General features: G+C 41.6%; 1 protein-coding gene across 2 annotated transcripts in view; it reads right to left on the bottom strand.

Annotated features, from left to right (window-relative positions):
- Positions 1-8,926, bottom strand: part of AMMECR1 (AMMECR nuclear protein 1) — a 99,369-nt gene extending 90,443 nt beyond the window's left edge. For both annotated transcript variants that reach the window (XM_060002961.1, XM_060002962.1), the window contains exon 1: positions 8,453-8,926. In XM_060002961.1, the coding sequence (XP_059858944.1) occupies positions 8,453-8,925 (473 nt within the window). In that variant the 5' untranslated portion in view covers position 8,926. The remainder of the gene's footprint in view (positions 1-8,452) is intronic.
- Positions 8,927-17,041: the final 8,115 nt, after the last annotated feature.

Below are 17,041 nucleotides of genomic sequence, written 5' to 3'. Positions count from 1 at the left end.
ATCTCACTACTTTCCATTACTAGAGAGCTGGTCAGCATCTTCTGGCAGGATATTGCATAATACAGTCAACTGTGCTCTCCCAGCATTGCATGTGGCTTTGGGTCACAGTGTGGATTATCTGTAAAATGAAACAGGGGAAAGGCAAGAATCATCAAGACTATCACAGACCTTATTTTAAAAACTAATATTAGCAGGCCTGGACTCAAGCAGAACTTTTCACATTTGCCTATCCACTGAAGATTGCAAAGATCACAAAGCAATATGGCTAATTCTGTCCACTGATAACATCTCTCTTTCACTGCTGAGCAAAGCTGCAAAACAGATCCAGCTTGATTCTTTTTTTCTAAGCTTGAGGACATAGGACCTAGAATCTAGTACCAGACAGTACTTTCAGTCCTTCACAAATTTCCTTTAATCCAAGGCCTGAAACTATTGGTTGGCCAAAAAGTTCGTTTGGGTTTTTCTGTACGATCATACAGAAAAACCCGAACGAACTTTTTGGCCAACCCAATACAAGTTTCTGAGATGGTCCTCCACGAGGCTCTATTTTGTTGACAACTGTGCTGTGATAAACACATAAGGAAATATAAGAGTCACTGAGTGCTTTCAAATTCATAAGCCTGAAGACTGAGAAAATGTATAAACCTACATTAGGGAAACCCAACATTCTGTCAGGTATTTTTACTAGCAAGACAAAGCTTAAAACTATCACTGATCTCTACCCATTTCGGCAGTTCAAAGTCACGACTGGGGAGACCGGGAGGCTGGAGAGATCCCAAGAGACCAACCAAACCAAATCATCACAATAGCTCTTTGCTGCTCTGTGGTTCTGTTAATTAAAAAAGAAATGACATTTGCTAACTGCCAACACTTGAAATATACATATTAAGAAATCTGATTTCATGTGACCAACTATTTGTTTCGTCCCATCCCCTCGCCCACCATGTTTTTAACTGACACCACCATCCTCCTGGTTCCTCAGACTTACAAACTCTGAATTATGTTCAAAGCCTCACTTGCCCCAGCAATGGGAGTTTCGTAGATTTCTTTTTTCTGCAATGCCTCTTTACTCACATGCAATCACCTGATTTCAGATCCTCATCCAAGAGCTCTCTCAGCTATCTTTATACGTGATCCAAATTCGATCAAACCAACATGTCTTCTCCTTTCTCTCAAATTAGATAACAGTTGGGAATAGGTGAAAGGTGGGCGGGGTAGGTTCTTACACTTGGGATCAAATTTCATCGCCATTCCAACAGAGCTGTTGAACAAACTTTTCCTGAGCACAAGAATAGCTAGGCACAGAGCCAAGAAAAGAAGAGGCAATGATGGAAAGCAAAAAACAGGTGAGCTGCAATCTTTCCACTCCTACACAAAACCTGGTCCTAGGGTGCGAGTCTCTGCATACACTGACAACTTCTTCTACTTCTTGATTTTTCAACATTCCTTTATTCACAAACTCTGTCCCTGGGGTGCATTCCCTACTTTTGCAACGCCAGTTTTCCTCCTGCCCTCATCACCTTAAGCCTCGCTGGGCTCCCCTACCTTGAGACTCTTCTCCTTCCAATTCATCCTACATTCTAGAGGGCTCGTCTGCAAATTCTGTTCCCTTCCTAACATGGGAAACTATAATCAGATCCAATATTTCTTATCCAGCATTCCCAGAGGGCTCCCAGGACAAAAGGCTACTTTCCATTTCCTTGAAGTTTTATGATCTTAGAGACCAGAGCAAGGGGATTGGTATGGCGAATGCTGAGTGTGCAAGTTGCTGACTGAAGACAGCTGCTGGGAATCCCCAAGTGCTCTGGCAAGGGGTGTGGCGGTGACAGCAACTGGTTTGAGAACAACCAAGTAAGACTTCCAGATCTACTGGTCATACCCACTCTTACCAATAGTCTCTGTACTTCTGCCATTCAAAACGTTGGCTCAAAAGTTGCCCTCTCCCAAAAGCCTTCTTCCTGACCACTCCTTTACCCCATGTCATTACCATGCTTAGGTACAACATTTTTCATGTATCTAATTCACCTGTAATCATGTATACACTGCTCTGTAAGCATTTTAAGAAACTCTGATATCTGTATCATATCTTGAACAAGACTGTGAGTTCTGTGAGGATAGAACTATTTCTTCTATTTCTCTAGTTTCCATCCACGGAACTCAGCATAATGTATATGCTAAAAAACCAAACAAACAGAAAAAAAAACGGGTTTTTTCCCCAGTGACATATAATTTCCACTCAGCTACTCAACACTAAAATTTTTAAGGTTGAGCAAGTTTGAAAGTATGATACATTAAAAGCTGTAGAAAATACACCCACACTTGATAGAAAAGATGCCACTTACAGTTGGACCAAACATAAAATACGCCCCACCCAACCAGCTATATTATTGCCCCATACTTTTTCCTATGGGCGCTTTTCTTTCTACTACATAAGCTTGTGGCTCATTTTTGCTCTTAGCAACACGAACTACAGAAGCTCAACTCTAAATAAGTTTACTGTTGGGAATCTACTCTTCCCACCTACACAACCACTGGCTTCCCACACTGTTTCCAGTGTCCTGTGAGCGACTGCCCAATTACTGATTGTGGAAAGACAGCTTACACACTGAAGGTCCATTCTTGGCAGCCCCTGGGTTTTACTGCTGGTCCTCACTCACTTAGCTTAATTGATTCAGAACAGTATCAAAAAGAGACATTATTACACAAGTTGGGGGGAAAAAAAGACTATTTAAGAAAATTTAAATGCAAAAGCCCTGGTCATTGTGCTGCTTTAAAACAGGCAAGCATGTGTGACATGGAGAGAACAGAAAAACGCCTACTGAAATAGGGAACTTTGACTAATCTCATTGCACAAGTTTTAGTGTTTCACACATATACATTCTCAAAAAGATGGTCTGTTAATGGGAAGCACAACTGACTTCAAAATTATAATAAATTGCCATAATAGGGTATAGTGTTTTAACGCAAATACAATTTCAAAAAGTGTGTAGTCTTTTAAAGACAACAATGTGAATGTTAGTATGTTTCTGAGAAACACATACTAGAAAAAAGCAACTTATGCATGGGCTAACAGAGCATTTTTCTCTTTCTCAGTAGTGGTCCTTCTTCCCACTGGACTGAGAGATCCCAGCAGAAGTTCCTTCTTGGTTGCTACCCACTAACTGGGACCTGAACACAGCACAAACACAATACATAAGCAAGAAAAATCATGAGCTAGATTATCACTCCCTTTGGCCACATGGGGGAGAAAGTAAAATAAGCAATGAGGTTTCCTTTGTAACTAAATATACCTTGCCCTACGTACGCCTTTATGCATGGATATAAAAATAGTTTTGTAATTTATATTTCTACATCCTACCATTTCAGTCACTGATGGTTTTTACAGCATAAATGACAACTGGGGGCATGCCTGCTTTCTTTTCTATCAGTAAGATAGGACACCGGATTGCCTTCCAATGGAAATCAACACTGTTGAAAAACAACCCGTATAATACATCCAAAAATGCTCAACAATTTTTCAGACAATTTTTTTTTAAAAAGAAGAACTATCCATTATGACCATTACACTAGCACAGATAAGGAAATCTGTAATGGCTTAGTAGCACCATCTGCAAGAAACATATACACCTCTGGCCATTCTGGTCAGTCTTCATCCAAAAAAGACATACTAGAAATATAATAGTTTGTGTTTAAAATGCTGATTTAATATCACTTTGACCTGAGCTGCATTATCAAATCATCTTTTTTACTAACATGCGATAGGATTGTTACTGTTCTGGTGAAACAAAGTGCCTACCTCTCACCTCCCTAGAGCAACCCAATTCCTCCCAAGCACACAGAAAAACAGTAATTTGACTACTGCGACAAGAAAAAGGTAATTGTTCAAACACCTGATCAGAGTCTCTCAAAATCTGCATGTCCAGGAGTGGATTTTTAAAAAATACATTTTGTTCACTGCAATGGAAAAACCACACTTGTTGATGTTTAATAGTAAAACATATTTTATGTGCTATGGTCTATACAGAATGTAGTACTGCATTAACTTCAAAGGTGGTAAGAAGATTAAAATTAAAAGTTCATGGGATGTGACATGCAACACAGCATTAAAGATATAAAGACTGAACAGGCCCAGTCCCTTAGCAGGATCCTTTTATATTTCTTTGTTAATGAGGGAAATTCTTAAAATGCAATCTAGCAAGCGTAAGCGTAAGTAAAAGCTTTCAAAATCTCATCACAACATGTTATTTAAGCGAACTAATCATCAAAGCATTTTTTATGGGAACAGAGGGGGACTTGACTTACTAAAATCAATACAACTCACTTAAAGATATACTTGAGCTGCTTTTAATTCCTAAAATGTGCCCCCCACATTTAACAATTTCTGAAAAAAAGACCTAAAATTGTACCGCAGGTTTCCAGGTGAGGGTTTCCTCCCTGCCAACCCCACCTCGGACTGAAACCAAACCAAGAACCTCAGACTCTTATGATGATCTTGGCAGCCTTCAATCTCCCTGGTGCTAAGTTAGAAAGACCACGATAAAATATACTAACACGGAAGCAGGAAGTTTTATATTGGAAACTGACAGTGAAAACTGCCCTTCCCCTACAGTTGCTCAACTACTTTATTCAGGTCTTCACCACTCTCTAACCCAGTGGGTCTCAACTTGTGGTCCTGGGAACTGTAGCAGCAGCATCACCAGGGAGCTTGTTAGAAATGCAAATTTACGGCCCCACCCCAGACCGACTGAATCAGAAACTCTGGGAATGGGGCCCAGCAATTTGTGTTTTAACAAGCACTACAGGAGCTTATGATGTACCCTAAAGTTCGAGAACCACTCCTCCCCAAACTTTAATGTGCATAAGAATCACCTGGGGAGCTTGTTAAACTGCAGATTCAAATTCAGCAGGTCTGAGGTGGGGGTCTGTGAACCTACATTTCAAACAAGTTCCCAGGTGATGTCTTCTGCAGACCACACTGCAGTGTTTCCCAAACTAGCTGTTTACCAAAAATCACCCAGGGTGCTCATAAAATCCGAGTACCCAGGAACCACCCCAGACCAAATTAATCAGAATCTCAGGAGAAAGGCCTCGTCGAATACAACCACTGGTTCTCCTCTTCAGCTGCATGTTAAAATCACCTGGAGAGCTTTTAATAATCCTGATGCCCAGGCCCCATCCAAGACCAATTAAATCAGAATCTCTGGGGTTGGGACCCTGGCGTCCATATTTTAAATAATTCTTCAGTGATTCGAATGTGCAGGTTGAGAGCGACGGTTCTGGAGTCTAACTGGCTCGACACCTGGCACAGTGGATCCCTTTATGGTAGCAAATCGTTTCCTATAACGTGGCTGTGTTCCCATCTATTCAATATAAATCTAAGAACTCTGACTTTGAACAGTAAAATGCACCTAAAGTCATTTTTTTATCATGTCTTGAATCTTAGTTCTGTGGGCAAATGTGGCTGTGCGACTGAGACCAAGGATTCAGTAATTCATTCCTCACTTTGAACACAAATGTTACCTGTCTTCCACTAAACAGATTTCCACTGTCCTCCCAAGTCCCAGATACTGCTACCTCTTCGCAATGAGGTAGGTACTCCAAGAAACAGCAGCAACAGTGAAGAATTTGTATCCACACAGCCTTTTCCTATAGTGACATCCTCCCCGCCAAACCTGAAACAGATAGATCACTGGAAATCTCTAATAACCTTCCAGAGTGGAAGGGTCACTGATGAAGCTAGAACTTCTAAGCCTATAAAAGGCAGATTTCACCAGTGACATTTTGACAGAAAGGTCCTGGGAAGGGATGAAAACGGTGTGCTTTCCCACAGGAGAATGTGCCACTGTTGAAAGCACGTCTTCTGGTGGACAGAGACAGGACCTGAAACAGCACTGCTCGTGACACCACGATCCTAATAACTCTGAGGAAAAAAAAGAAAAGCAATGTGCCTATTTCTGTCTTATGACCCCCAGCACCAAGCCACACTAATAAGTATACAATGCTATTAAATATGTAAAACAGAAAGAAAATGGGTTCCGGTTACTAAGGCACTGTCAAGTGATTATAGTTATATCACTTCCATAATCAAACACTGCTTTTAAGAAACTTTGCTGAATTTTTCCACCGTCCACCTCAAAAATGACTTTAAGATAAATGAAAATAAGATACAGTCCTCTTTCCACTTAAGTGAACTTTCATTCTCCCCTTGGTCATGTTCAGTGGCTCTTCTAAATTCATTGTTTGGTAGAATGCATGACACAGCCAAGGCCTGCTAAATAATAGTTATTATTCTTCCACCATCATTTCAACATATCCACAGTGGTCAAAAGGGTGTCTTATTTTCTCTGTTTAATTCCATGAAAAATCCAGTGGGTGGACTATTAGAGGAGAATCGATACCTAAATACGTGTGCAGAGTAGCCACTTTTAAATGACATTTTCAAAAGCATTTCCTGTATGAGATGGTCAAGCTCACTTTCCTTTTAAAATTCTTGTTACAGTCATTCAGTTAACCCAAACTCACTTTAAAATGTGTGAAAATAGCACCTCCTGAAAGTGTGTTCGCATATGCTTTGGAGCAATGGAGCGTGAATAGTAAAACAGCCTTTGCCAAACTCATATAACTGAACAGGAGTGAATTTTTGCAGTCCCATGACTTTGCTGAGCCAACCTATGTATCATCCCCAGACTGGCTTTAATACATCATAGACATCCAAGAGAAGGCAGAAAAGTCACAAATAAGTGACTCAACCTAATAAATATTTCATAGATTTTTTTTTTTTTACATGGCAGTCTTTTTCAAGATGAATTCTACTTCTTAACCAAAAACTAAATTGGCTAAGTACAGGTGTGGGTTTAGGATTTAAGCTTCTAGAATTAAAACTATGAAATTTATCAAGATATTTAATTTATTTGACAAAGTATCAGTCTCTATGCTCTTTCATGCATTTCTTATGAACCAATGCCCAAAGAGGAACCAAGTCTGAAAGAAAAAGCACAGACCACAGAAGAGTGGCAAAAATACATTTCAAGCATCAAAGCCAAAGAAAACAAACGAAGCAAATTTATAATTTCCAGGACACTTTATTGTAATTTCCACTTTACATATTAATTGAATATTTTTAGTCTAGGCAGAAGTGTTTATACGTATCCAGTCACAGTCTAATCCCCTAATCTCACAAAATGAAAAGAAGCAGTTTAAAAAGAACATCAATTCAGGTATTTATGATATGGGGACAAGGGGCACTTGTCTTAGCTAGAAAAAGGGTTGATGCTTTTCAGTATAAGTTTCACTGAAATTTTTCTCTATTATTTTTCCTGTTGATGCTAAGTACTCATAATAAAAACAATCGCCCTCTTTGTCATTCTGTCCTTCCTTGGGCTTTACATTCTGTCTAGCATTTAACTCAAAAAGTCAGTTTATACTCAGTTTACACATTAAAAAAAACAACATATGCCCCATTTCCCACACATCCAAGTGGACAGGGACTAGAATTAACCTGGCTTTTAGCTGTAACCGTGTTATTTTAAATAATTTCACCCACACACTTGAAGGGTAAAATAACTAAAAGTACAAAACCGAAGGAAACCGTAAAAATTCCTACACACTTACTGTTCAACTATTTCTCGAACTGTCGAGCCTAACATGGGTTTCTTAAAAGTGAAATCGACACAAAAGCGAATGTACGCTTAACGTACAAACTGACAGTGGCTCTACGGGGACAGCTCTCTTTGAATGAGCTATTACCCAGACGGTGGAATGAAAAAAAAAAAAAAAAAAGTCTCACTCTTTAAATGTGAGAGAGCCGGCGGTGCGCTTCACTAGAAACACATTTTAATGGGTATGTTCGGATAAAAATAGGTACTAAGGGAAAATGTGTTTTGAAAAAACCTCCTCCCTCCTCAGGACACGAGGAAACCCGAAAGAAAAAGATGGGTAAACTTCATTGGCTCCGGAGCTAAGTTCCATCACTAGCAGAACAGAAGTTGGATAGTTGCTATTTTTCACGCTGCAATGGAAGAGTAACTCTCCATGTGCAAGGTACGCGGGGCGGGAATACCGGCGGGGCTTTCACAGGGGGTCAAGGAAACCCAAGCCAGGAGAAGTCAACATCGTGAGGGAACCAGAGCTCCCAAACCCGGGCGAACGAGACGCAGGGTGGCGAAGGAGAGGAGAGGGTCAAAACTCCTCGAAGTTATCTCAAAGAGAAAGTGAACACCTCTGGGAACCAGCGCGCCATCTCTCGCAGCAGCACCCCGCTCCAAGTGTGAGGCGCTTGCCTCTGAGGGCAGAAAGCGCGGGGTGCCCTTACTCAGAGCGAGCGGCTCCGGGGACCCGGGGCAGCGAGAGGGGCAGGGGCAGCGGCCGGCGGGGAGGCTGACTCGTACTTTGCCTCAACTCTGAGCCCCATCCCGAGCGCAAGGGAGAGGGCGGCGGTGGGCACGGTACTCACTAGGGCTCGTTGGTGAACCGGGGGGTCCGGGGCTGCTGGTATCCGTACAGGTGACAGTAGAGCACATCGAAGCAAAAGCAGCACATCTCCGCTGACACCACCATCTTCCGGGAGCTGGGCGATGAGGACGAGGCGGCGGACGGCAAGGAGGGCGAGGGTGAGGTGGCGGCGGCCGGGGGAGAAAGTAGGGTGCCCACTCCGCAGCTCGGAGGGGGCGACAGGGAGATTCCCCCGCCGCCGCCGCCGCAGCCCTGGGGGGGAGAGAGGGTACAGCCGCTGCCGCTACCTCCTCCGGCTAGACCTCCTAGACCGTTGAGCCGCGTACCGGCGCCTCCTAGTCCCAGCTCCCCGGCTCGGCACTGGCTCTCTCCGCTGCAGTGGGAGGAGGAGGAGGCGCCACCACCGCCACCCGAGCCAGAGGGGGGCGAACTGGACAGTTTCTGCTTCTTCACCCCGCAGCAACCCGCCGCCATCTTGGAACACTCTCCCCCACGCAGCGCTTCCGACCCATGAGTGAGGCGAGCTGGCGGCGGGGGCGAGCACGCTGCGGCCCCGGCCGCCGGGGGCGCGCCTGGGGCTCGTAGGCCGCGCGCGCGCGCGCCGCTACCTGACCCGGACGCCCGGCCACGCGGCCAGCCCTCGCGCGCCCCCGCCCCGGCGCGCGCCCCGCGCTTTCGCGGCTCGGCACCTCGCGCTTGTCCCGCCGGCCTCGCGCCTCCTCCTCCGAGCCGAGCCTCAGCCTCCCTCCCCGCGGCTCTCGGAGGATGAAAGACGCGAAGCCTAGTAGGAAGGAAGCAGAAGGAAAGAAGAAGAAAGCGGAGAGTGGGAGCAAAGGGAAGAGGTGGGCACGCCCCGGGTCAGAGGAGGGAAAGGGAAACTAGTGGGAGGGGAGGGGGGAGAAAGAAGAAAGTCCGAAGTAAGTGTCCAAGTCTCAAAGCCCAGCTCGATGACGGGCGCTGCACATAGTGTTAGTGACACTTGAGCTGAGTTACGTGGAACCTGAGCCACCGGCCTCAAATACGCTGGGTTCTGAACTGCCAGAGTGTGAGCAAGCAGGTGCTCAGAGCTCCACACCTGAGATCGCCCCTCTAAAGTCTGTACAAATCAGTCGGGGAAATGGCCACACGGCAGTGGCTCAATCTGAGCACGCACCAGAAGTTTTCCAAGATTATGGTAAAAGAGCAATACCCTTTCTATTCCTTATCAACAAATACTGCAGCCCGATGGAATCTATATATCCTCTGTTTGTTCCTCAACTTCCCCTCCTAGCCCCGTGAAGACGTTTAAAAGCAAAAAATAAAGTCCTAACCAACACCTCACTGGTTCACAGATGTTAATTGTGCTCTGGAACTTGCGGCGGTGGGTAATTGGGAGAAGGGGCTGGCTTGGGAACAAAGCAAATTAGAAATATATCTGCAGTCAGCATAGATCTTACAGGTAAATAGGGCAGGTAGTATACTTAGTCACAAGTTGAAAGATTTTGTTTAGGCATGTAATTAGATAGTCGTTAGTATTCATTTTAAAAATTTCTCAAAGAATGCTTGGATGGATGAGGTAGATGATTGAGTCAGTCCCATTCTGGGCACCCGAGACAATCATCAAATGTAAAAATTCATAGAAATGAACCTGATAGAAACAGAAAGTGTAAGTTTTTTTGCATCGTGTCCACGCCATGCCAAAACATCTAGACAAAGTGAGGTATCTATCTGCATACTTGGAGGCATCAGAGGAGCGATCAGATTTGTCACCTTTGAGCTAAAATGCGTGGGATCTTGCAAATAGGTGAGGGCTGTTCATTCCACTTGGGGGAAAAATAAGTTTATTCATTCAACAAATATTGAGCCTCTGTGCCATAGTACGTGCATGACACTGTACTTACGTTAAAATCCAGGAAGTACACTTCCCACTCTCAAAGAGTTTATGAATTAAGTCAGATCTGTGTACCTAATCAGATAAATAGCTACTAGTTATTGAGCACTTTTTGGGTTCTGAGTACCATGCCTCATCTTACCCCATAACCCTTCAAATAATATGTTATGTCATTTGATCCTCACAGTAACCCTCTGAAGTTGCTCATTTACAGATGAGGAAATTGAACCTCAGTAGTAACTTGCCCAACATCACACACCTAGAAGGTGATGGAGTCAGGATTCGAACGCAGGCATGTCTGACTCCAAAAACCGTGCCGTTGTGCTACGCTGCCTCTCAATACCAGTGTATGATAGAAAGCTAGAGATGGATAAAAGATGGTGGCATTAAGCTACAGCAGGTGGAACAGAGGTTAAATAAAAATAAGAACTTAGTTTTTATGGAAAGTTTTTATGTCACCAAGGAAAGATGAAGACTCTCCTTAAAGAGAGATTTTATGAAATAGACAGATCAATTGTCTAGGATGGTTAGATACAACCCGAAGACAAAAGAGATGGTTTAACTAGTTCGTGATATGTGATCACATCATCTCAAACTTCATCATCCCTGTTAGAACTATCGTCCTGTTTGAGGCAAAATAACAACTTATTGTCAACCACTAGTGTAGTTTTGAAAAATGCATTAATTTGTTTGTCTGTGTTGCAGAAGAGAAGGCATACTGTTTTTTTAAAAATGCTCCACAACAACCGGTACACTGTTAGGGTGTTTTGCTTTGTTTTGTTTTGTTTTGTACTTTATCCTTAACTGTCAGAGCCTACCTTTTAATTTGTTTGAAACTAGGTCAAATACAATATCAGACAATAGGTACCAATTTATTCACCACTCCACTAAGAAGTGGTCACTTCTAGAGTAGAGAAGCAGTGCCATTTAATGACATCACACGACAGTTTAGCACAGGAAGCAAAGTAGGATACCATGGATGGCTGCTTCTGCTAGGGGAATTCAGGAAAGCAGAACGTAATCTCCCGATTTAGAATTTGGCCAGTAGACAAGAGTCTAACGCCCCTACTCTTGTGAAAATAGCAAGGAATCTTTAATAAGCACCAGTAGTCATGTCCTTAGTTCTGCATTTCATCTAAAAGACAAAACACTATCATGGCTCTAGTACCAGGCTAGGGGACTGAAGCAATGGGAAACCCTAAGACAAGGACATCCCAGTTGAATTACAAAAATAGCTTTTCCCCCAAGGATTTAAAATTCCAATTACAAACCTCACAAGCATAAAGGAAATAGACAAACCCAAACATGATCATTGCAGAAAAGACATCATTATTTGACCACTAAGCATTACTATCTGAAGTACTTTGTTGAATTGGCTGGTTAAAAGGGGGAAAAACACTCTAACTTTTTTCTCTGTGCTAACTTCTTCTGAGCCTGGCTCGTCTCCCATACTAACCTTGAGCCTCAAGATGCTTTGCAAATCCCTTGGCAAGCAGTGGTGGTGGTAGTAATGCCTCCTTTTAGCCTTTGAGGAAATACCTCTCCTGGTCTTGTTTTCTTGCAAAGTCACCACCATAGAAATAAACATATTTCATTCAAACATAAATAAAATCCACAGATCAAATTCTGTGGGAAAAAAACTTTTTTTTTACATCTCAGCAAAGTGCACACTGGGTGGGGAAACTGACCTTGTTCAGGATTCTCTTGACTTGAAGTGTAAAGGTCAAAGTATGATAAAGCAAATGTGTTTCTACCCGCTGCTGATACTGGAGTGATAATATCCTCCAGAGGAAACGTTAAGGTGCCTTCTGCTTTTTGTAACTGACTGTCAAGCTGGGAGCTAAAGATTCCACGTTTCTTTTAAATAAAAAAAAGTAAATAGGCCATAGTCTCTTTGTCGAGAAAGCACATTCAAACTGTAAGCATTTCTGCTTCTGCATCTGACTCTAAATTGCCGTTAAGTAACTCTTGTCAAATGTTTTGTTATACAACTGTGAAAAGTTGTTTTTCACATTATTTACTATGTGGTAAAACTGGGAATTGAATTACACCCAATAGATCCTGATTATTTTATCATTACCTCAATTTATTCTCATGCTTACAATATAGTTATTTTTCATTTCAGAAAAAGAGAATAATTGTAATTCGATGAGTAGTGAACACTTTTATGTTGCAAAATTATTTTCTTAGGTTTCTGGCAGTGTGGGTGAGAAGAGGAACGTTCACATAGTTCAATGAAAAAAACTTCCATTTATGCCCAAACAAGTGTTATTTTTATCCTCTGTCATCAAACTTTCTCAACTGTCATCCTTGAACAACTGCAGAATGTAATATTATTAGCTACCACTTTGATCTAACCTTGTACACATATGACACATGGTTCTGGTGGCAGAGGTGGTGATCAGTTCCCTTTTATACTTGAATGAATATGTGAATAAATACTGAAATTCTTTACCTACTTTTCAATTCAAATGGATAAATCAGCTTTTGTTTTCTTGATTACAAATCAGCTCCTTCCCTCCTGAAACCTGTTTTTAATGAACACATTAATGAGACGAAGGACCATGGTCTACTTTTGACTGTTTTCTAAATAGTTGTTTCATTTATATCTTCTATTGTCAACTGGAATGCAAGCTAATTGAATGTTGTTTTGCTACCTATTTCCTTGAGACAAAGTTATATGAACTCTTTAATAAGATTTAGGTATGCGAATATCTATACTGAATGTGGAAGTATTAACAAAGCTAGCTAACCGTGGATTGGAAAGGAAAGCTTTTTAGGGAGAAGATGATCAAAGCGAGTGTTATCTTGAGCAGTTAGGGGAGCTGTGAGCAACCAAAACGCGGTGTCTACTATAGCTTGGAGAATCTTTACTTGACTATTTCCCTCTTTTCTCTTTTCTTTAAAGACTTCATCTACTATCCTCTATGCATTTAATGGGGTGAGAAAATGTATATACCGCAAGTGTGCCCCACCTCCACATTTAATTATGAACATATAGTTGTTTTCCTATAACTAATCTCATCGTGTTCTGGAGCACCTATTCCAGTTGCCTGGAGGCACAGGTTGGGCACAGGTTGGACAGATTAAGGTTGTCAATTAGAATATAAAAATGTGTTCTGAATTAAAAGTCTCTTTTGTGCAAGCATTTGATTTACACTTCAAACACACTCATGGCAGTGAGTGCGTCCCATAACCTCTGCTGGATCCTAGCTGAAGTTTAGCTCATTTTGCCTCACCCTATTCACTTTTTAAATGTCCATAATTGGGCTTCCCTGGTGGCGCAGTGGTTGAGAATCTGCCTGCTAATGCAGAGGACACAGGTTCGAGCCCTGGTCCAGGAAGACCCCACATGCCACGGAGCAACTCAGCCCATGAGCCACAATTACTGAGCCTGCGCGTCTGGAGCCTGTGCTCCTCAACAAGAGAGGCCACGACAGTGAGAGGCCCACACACCGCGATGAAGAGTGGCCCCCGCTCGCCGCAACTAGAGAAAGCCCTCGCACAGAAACGAAGACCCAACACAGCAAAAATAAATAAGTAAATTAATAAACTCCTACCCCCAACATAAAAAAATAAAATAAAATAAATGTCCATAATTTATGGCTTATTCTCTCACTATGCGCAATGCACAATGACTGGGTCAGGAAGCACATCTCTCTCTCCTTATATACTACTGCCCAGGATTCCTACCTCAGCTCCCAGCGGTCTGCTAGCCCTCTAAACTTCAGCCATATCCTCCATCCAGTCCCTGACTTCAGGGCTGTTCACTAATGCCACAGCAACTGCCTGGCAACTATGCTGCCTCTTCATTCTCAGCTGCCTTCTGCGTCCTCCACAGGTCCCCACAAGGAATTCTGGATTTCTTCCATGCCACTTGACAGGCTTCTCTCTAACGAACCCCCCATGCTGCCATTTCTACTGCAGATGCTTCATGGTGGCTTACGGCTTTTCTAAGGGGCTTGAAATTTCCCATGCTACACCCTGATCTATGAGTCCCCCAAACACCTCTGATTCTTTCTTTCTTTTTTTATTTTGAGATATAATTCACAAAGCATGCAATCCACCCATTTAAATTCAATGGTTTTTCATATATTCACGGAGTTGTGCGATCAGCAACATAATTTTGGAACACTTTCATAATCCCAAAAAGAAGCTCCGTACCCATTAGCAGTCACTCTCCATTCCCTCCCATCGACCTGCCCCCCCACCAGCCCCTGGCAACCAATAACCTACTTTTTGTTTCTATAGATTTGCCTATTCTGGACATTTCATATAAATGGAATCATACAATATTTGCCCTTTTGTGTCTGCCTTATTTCACTTAGCATCATGTTTTCAAGGTTCCTCCATGTTGTAGCATCTATCAGTACTTCATTCTTCTTTCTTCATTCTTCTGGCAGACTAATATTCCATTATACGGCTCTACTACAGTTTATCCATTCATCAATTGATCGGCGTTTGGGTTGTTTCCACTTTTTGGTTATTATGAATAATGCTGCAATGAACATTCATGTACACGTTTTTATGTGGATGTATGTTTTCATTTCTTTTGGGTATATACCTAGTGATGGAATTATATGCTATGTGTAATGGGTTATATGGTAACTCCATATTTAACCTTTTGAGGAACTGCCAGACTCTTTTTCAAACTAGCTGCACCATTTTCGAATTCCATCTGCAATGTATGAGGGTTCCAATTTTTCCACATTCTTCCCAACACTTGTTTTTATCTTTAAAAGAAGTATTATTGCAGCCATCCTAATGGATGTGACATAGTATTTCATTGTAGTTTTGATTTGCGTTTCTCTAATGACTAACATGTGCTTATCACCTATTTGTATATCTTTTTTGGAGAAATGTTTATTCAAATCCTTTACCCATTTTTAAACTGAGTTATTTGTCTTCTTATGATTAGGTTGTAAGAATTCTTTATATATTCATGATACCAGGATATATCATTTTCAAACATTTTCCTCCATTCTGTGGGTTGTCTTTTCACTTTTTAAATGGTGTCCAATTTATTTGTTGCTTGTACTTTTGATACTATACCTAAGAAACCATTGCCAAATACAAGGTCATGAAGATTTACACCTGTGTTTACTTTTAAGAGTTCCATAGTTTTAGCTCTTACAGTTCATCTTTGATCCATTATGAGTTAATTTTTGTATACAGTGTGAGGAAGGAGTCCAAGTTAATTCGTTTGCATATGGGTATCCAGTCATCCCAGCCAATATTTGTTGAAAACACTCTTTGTTCCCCATTGAAATGTCTTAGCACTCTTGTCAAGAACCAATCAAAAATTACATAGGGGTTTATTTCTGGACCTTCAGTTCTATTCCGTTGAACTATATGTCTGCCCTTGGGTCAGCACTACACTGTCTTGATTACTGTAGCTTTGTAGCAAGTTTTGAAAATGGGAAGTGTGAATCCTCTAAATATGTTCTTCTTTTTCAAGATAATTTTGGCTCTTCTGGGATGCTTGCATTTCCATATTAGTTTCATGATCATCTTATCAATTTGCGAAAAGAAGCCGATTGGGATTTTGATAGGGGTTGCATTGAATGTAGATCGCTTTGAGGTGTATTGACATCTTAACAATATTTAGTTTTCCAATCCATGAACATGGGATTTCTCTCCATTTAGTAAGGTCTACTTTAATTTCCTTCAACAATGTTTTGTAGTTTTCAGAGTATATTTTGCACTTCTATTGTTAAATTTATTTCTAAATATTTTATTCTTTTTGAAGTTATTGTAGATGGAATTGTTTTATTAATTTCAGTTTGGGAATTGTACATTACATAGAAACATAACTGATTTTTATATATTGATCTTTACTCCTACAACCCAGCTGAACTGTTTATTAGTTCTAATAATTTTTATTGGATTTCTTAGTATTTTCTGTATACAAGATCATGTCATCTGCAAATAGATATTTTTACTTCTTCCTTTCCAATCTGGATGCCTTTTATTTCTTTTTCTTGTCTAATTGCTTTGGCTAAAATCTCCAGTACAATGTTGAATAAAACTGGCAAGAGAAGACATCCCTGTCTTGTTCCTGATCTTAGGGGGAAAGCTTTCAGTCTTTCACCATTAAGTATGATGTTAGCTGTGGGTTTTTCATAGATGCCCTTTATTACATAGAGGAAGTTCCCTCCTATTTCTAGTTTGTTGATTTTTTTTTTTTTTTGCGGTACGTGGGCCTCTGACTGCTGCGGCCTCTCCCATTGCGGAGCATGGGCTCCAGACGTGCAGGCTCAGCGGCCATGGCTCACGGGCCCAGCCACTCCACGGCATGTGGGATCTTCCCGGACCGGGGCACGAACCCATGTCCCCTGAATTGGCAGGCGGACTCGCAACCACCGCGCCACCAGGGAAGCCCTGTTGAATTTTTTTTATTGTGAAAGGTTGGATTTTGTCAAATCCTTTTTCTGTATCTAACGAAAGCATCATGTGCTTTTTGTCCTTTATGCTGTTGATATGGTGTATTACATTAATTGATTTTTGGATATTAAACCAACCTTCTAATCCTGGGATGAATCCTGTTTGGTCATGGTGTATAATGCTTTTTTATATGTTGCTGGATCAATTTGCTTGTATTTTGTAGGGATTTTTGCATCTATATTTATAAGAAGTATTGGTCTGAGTTTTCATGTGATATCTTTGTCTGGTTTTTATAGCAGGATAATACTGGCCTCATAGGATGAGTTGGGAAGTTTT

The sequence above is a fragment of the Delphinus delphis genome, chromosome X, assembly GCF_949987515.2.
Source record: "Delphinus delphis chromosome X, mDelDel1.2, whole genome shotgun sequence".
Classification (NCBI taxonomy): domain Eukaryota; kingdom Metazoa; phylum Chordata; class Mammalia; order Artiodactyla; family Delphinidae; genus Delphinus; species Delphinus delphis.
Note: the sequence above shows the minus strand (reverse complement) of the source record. Positions and strands in the feature narration are given on the sequence as shown.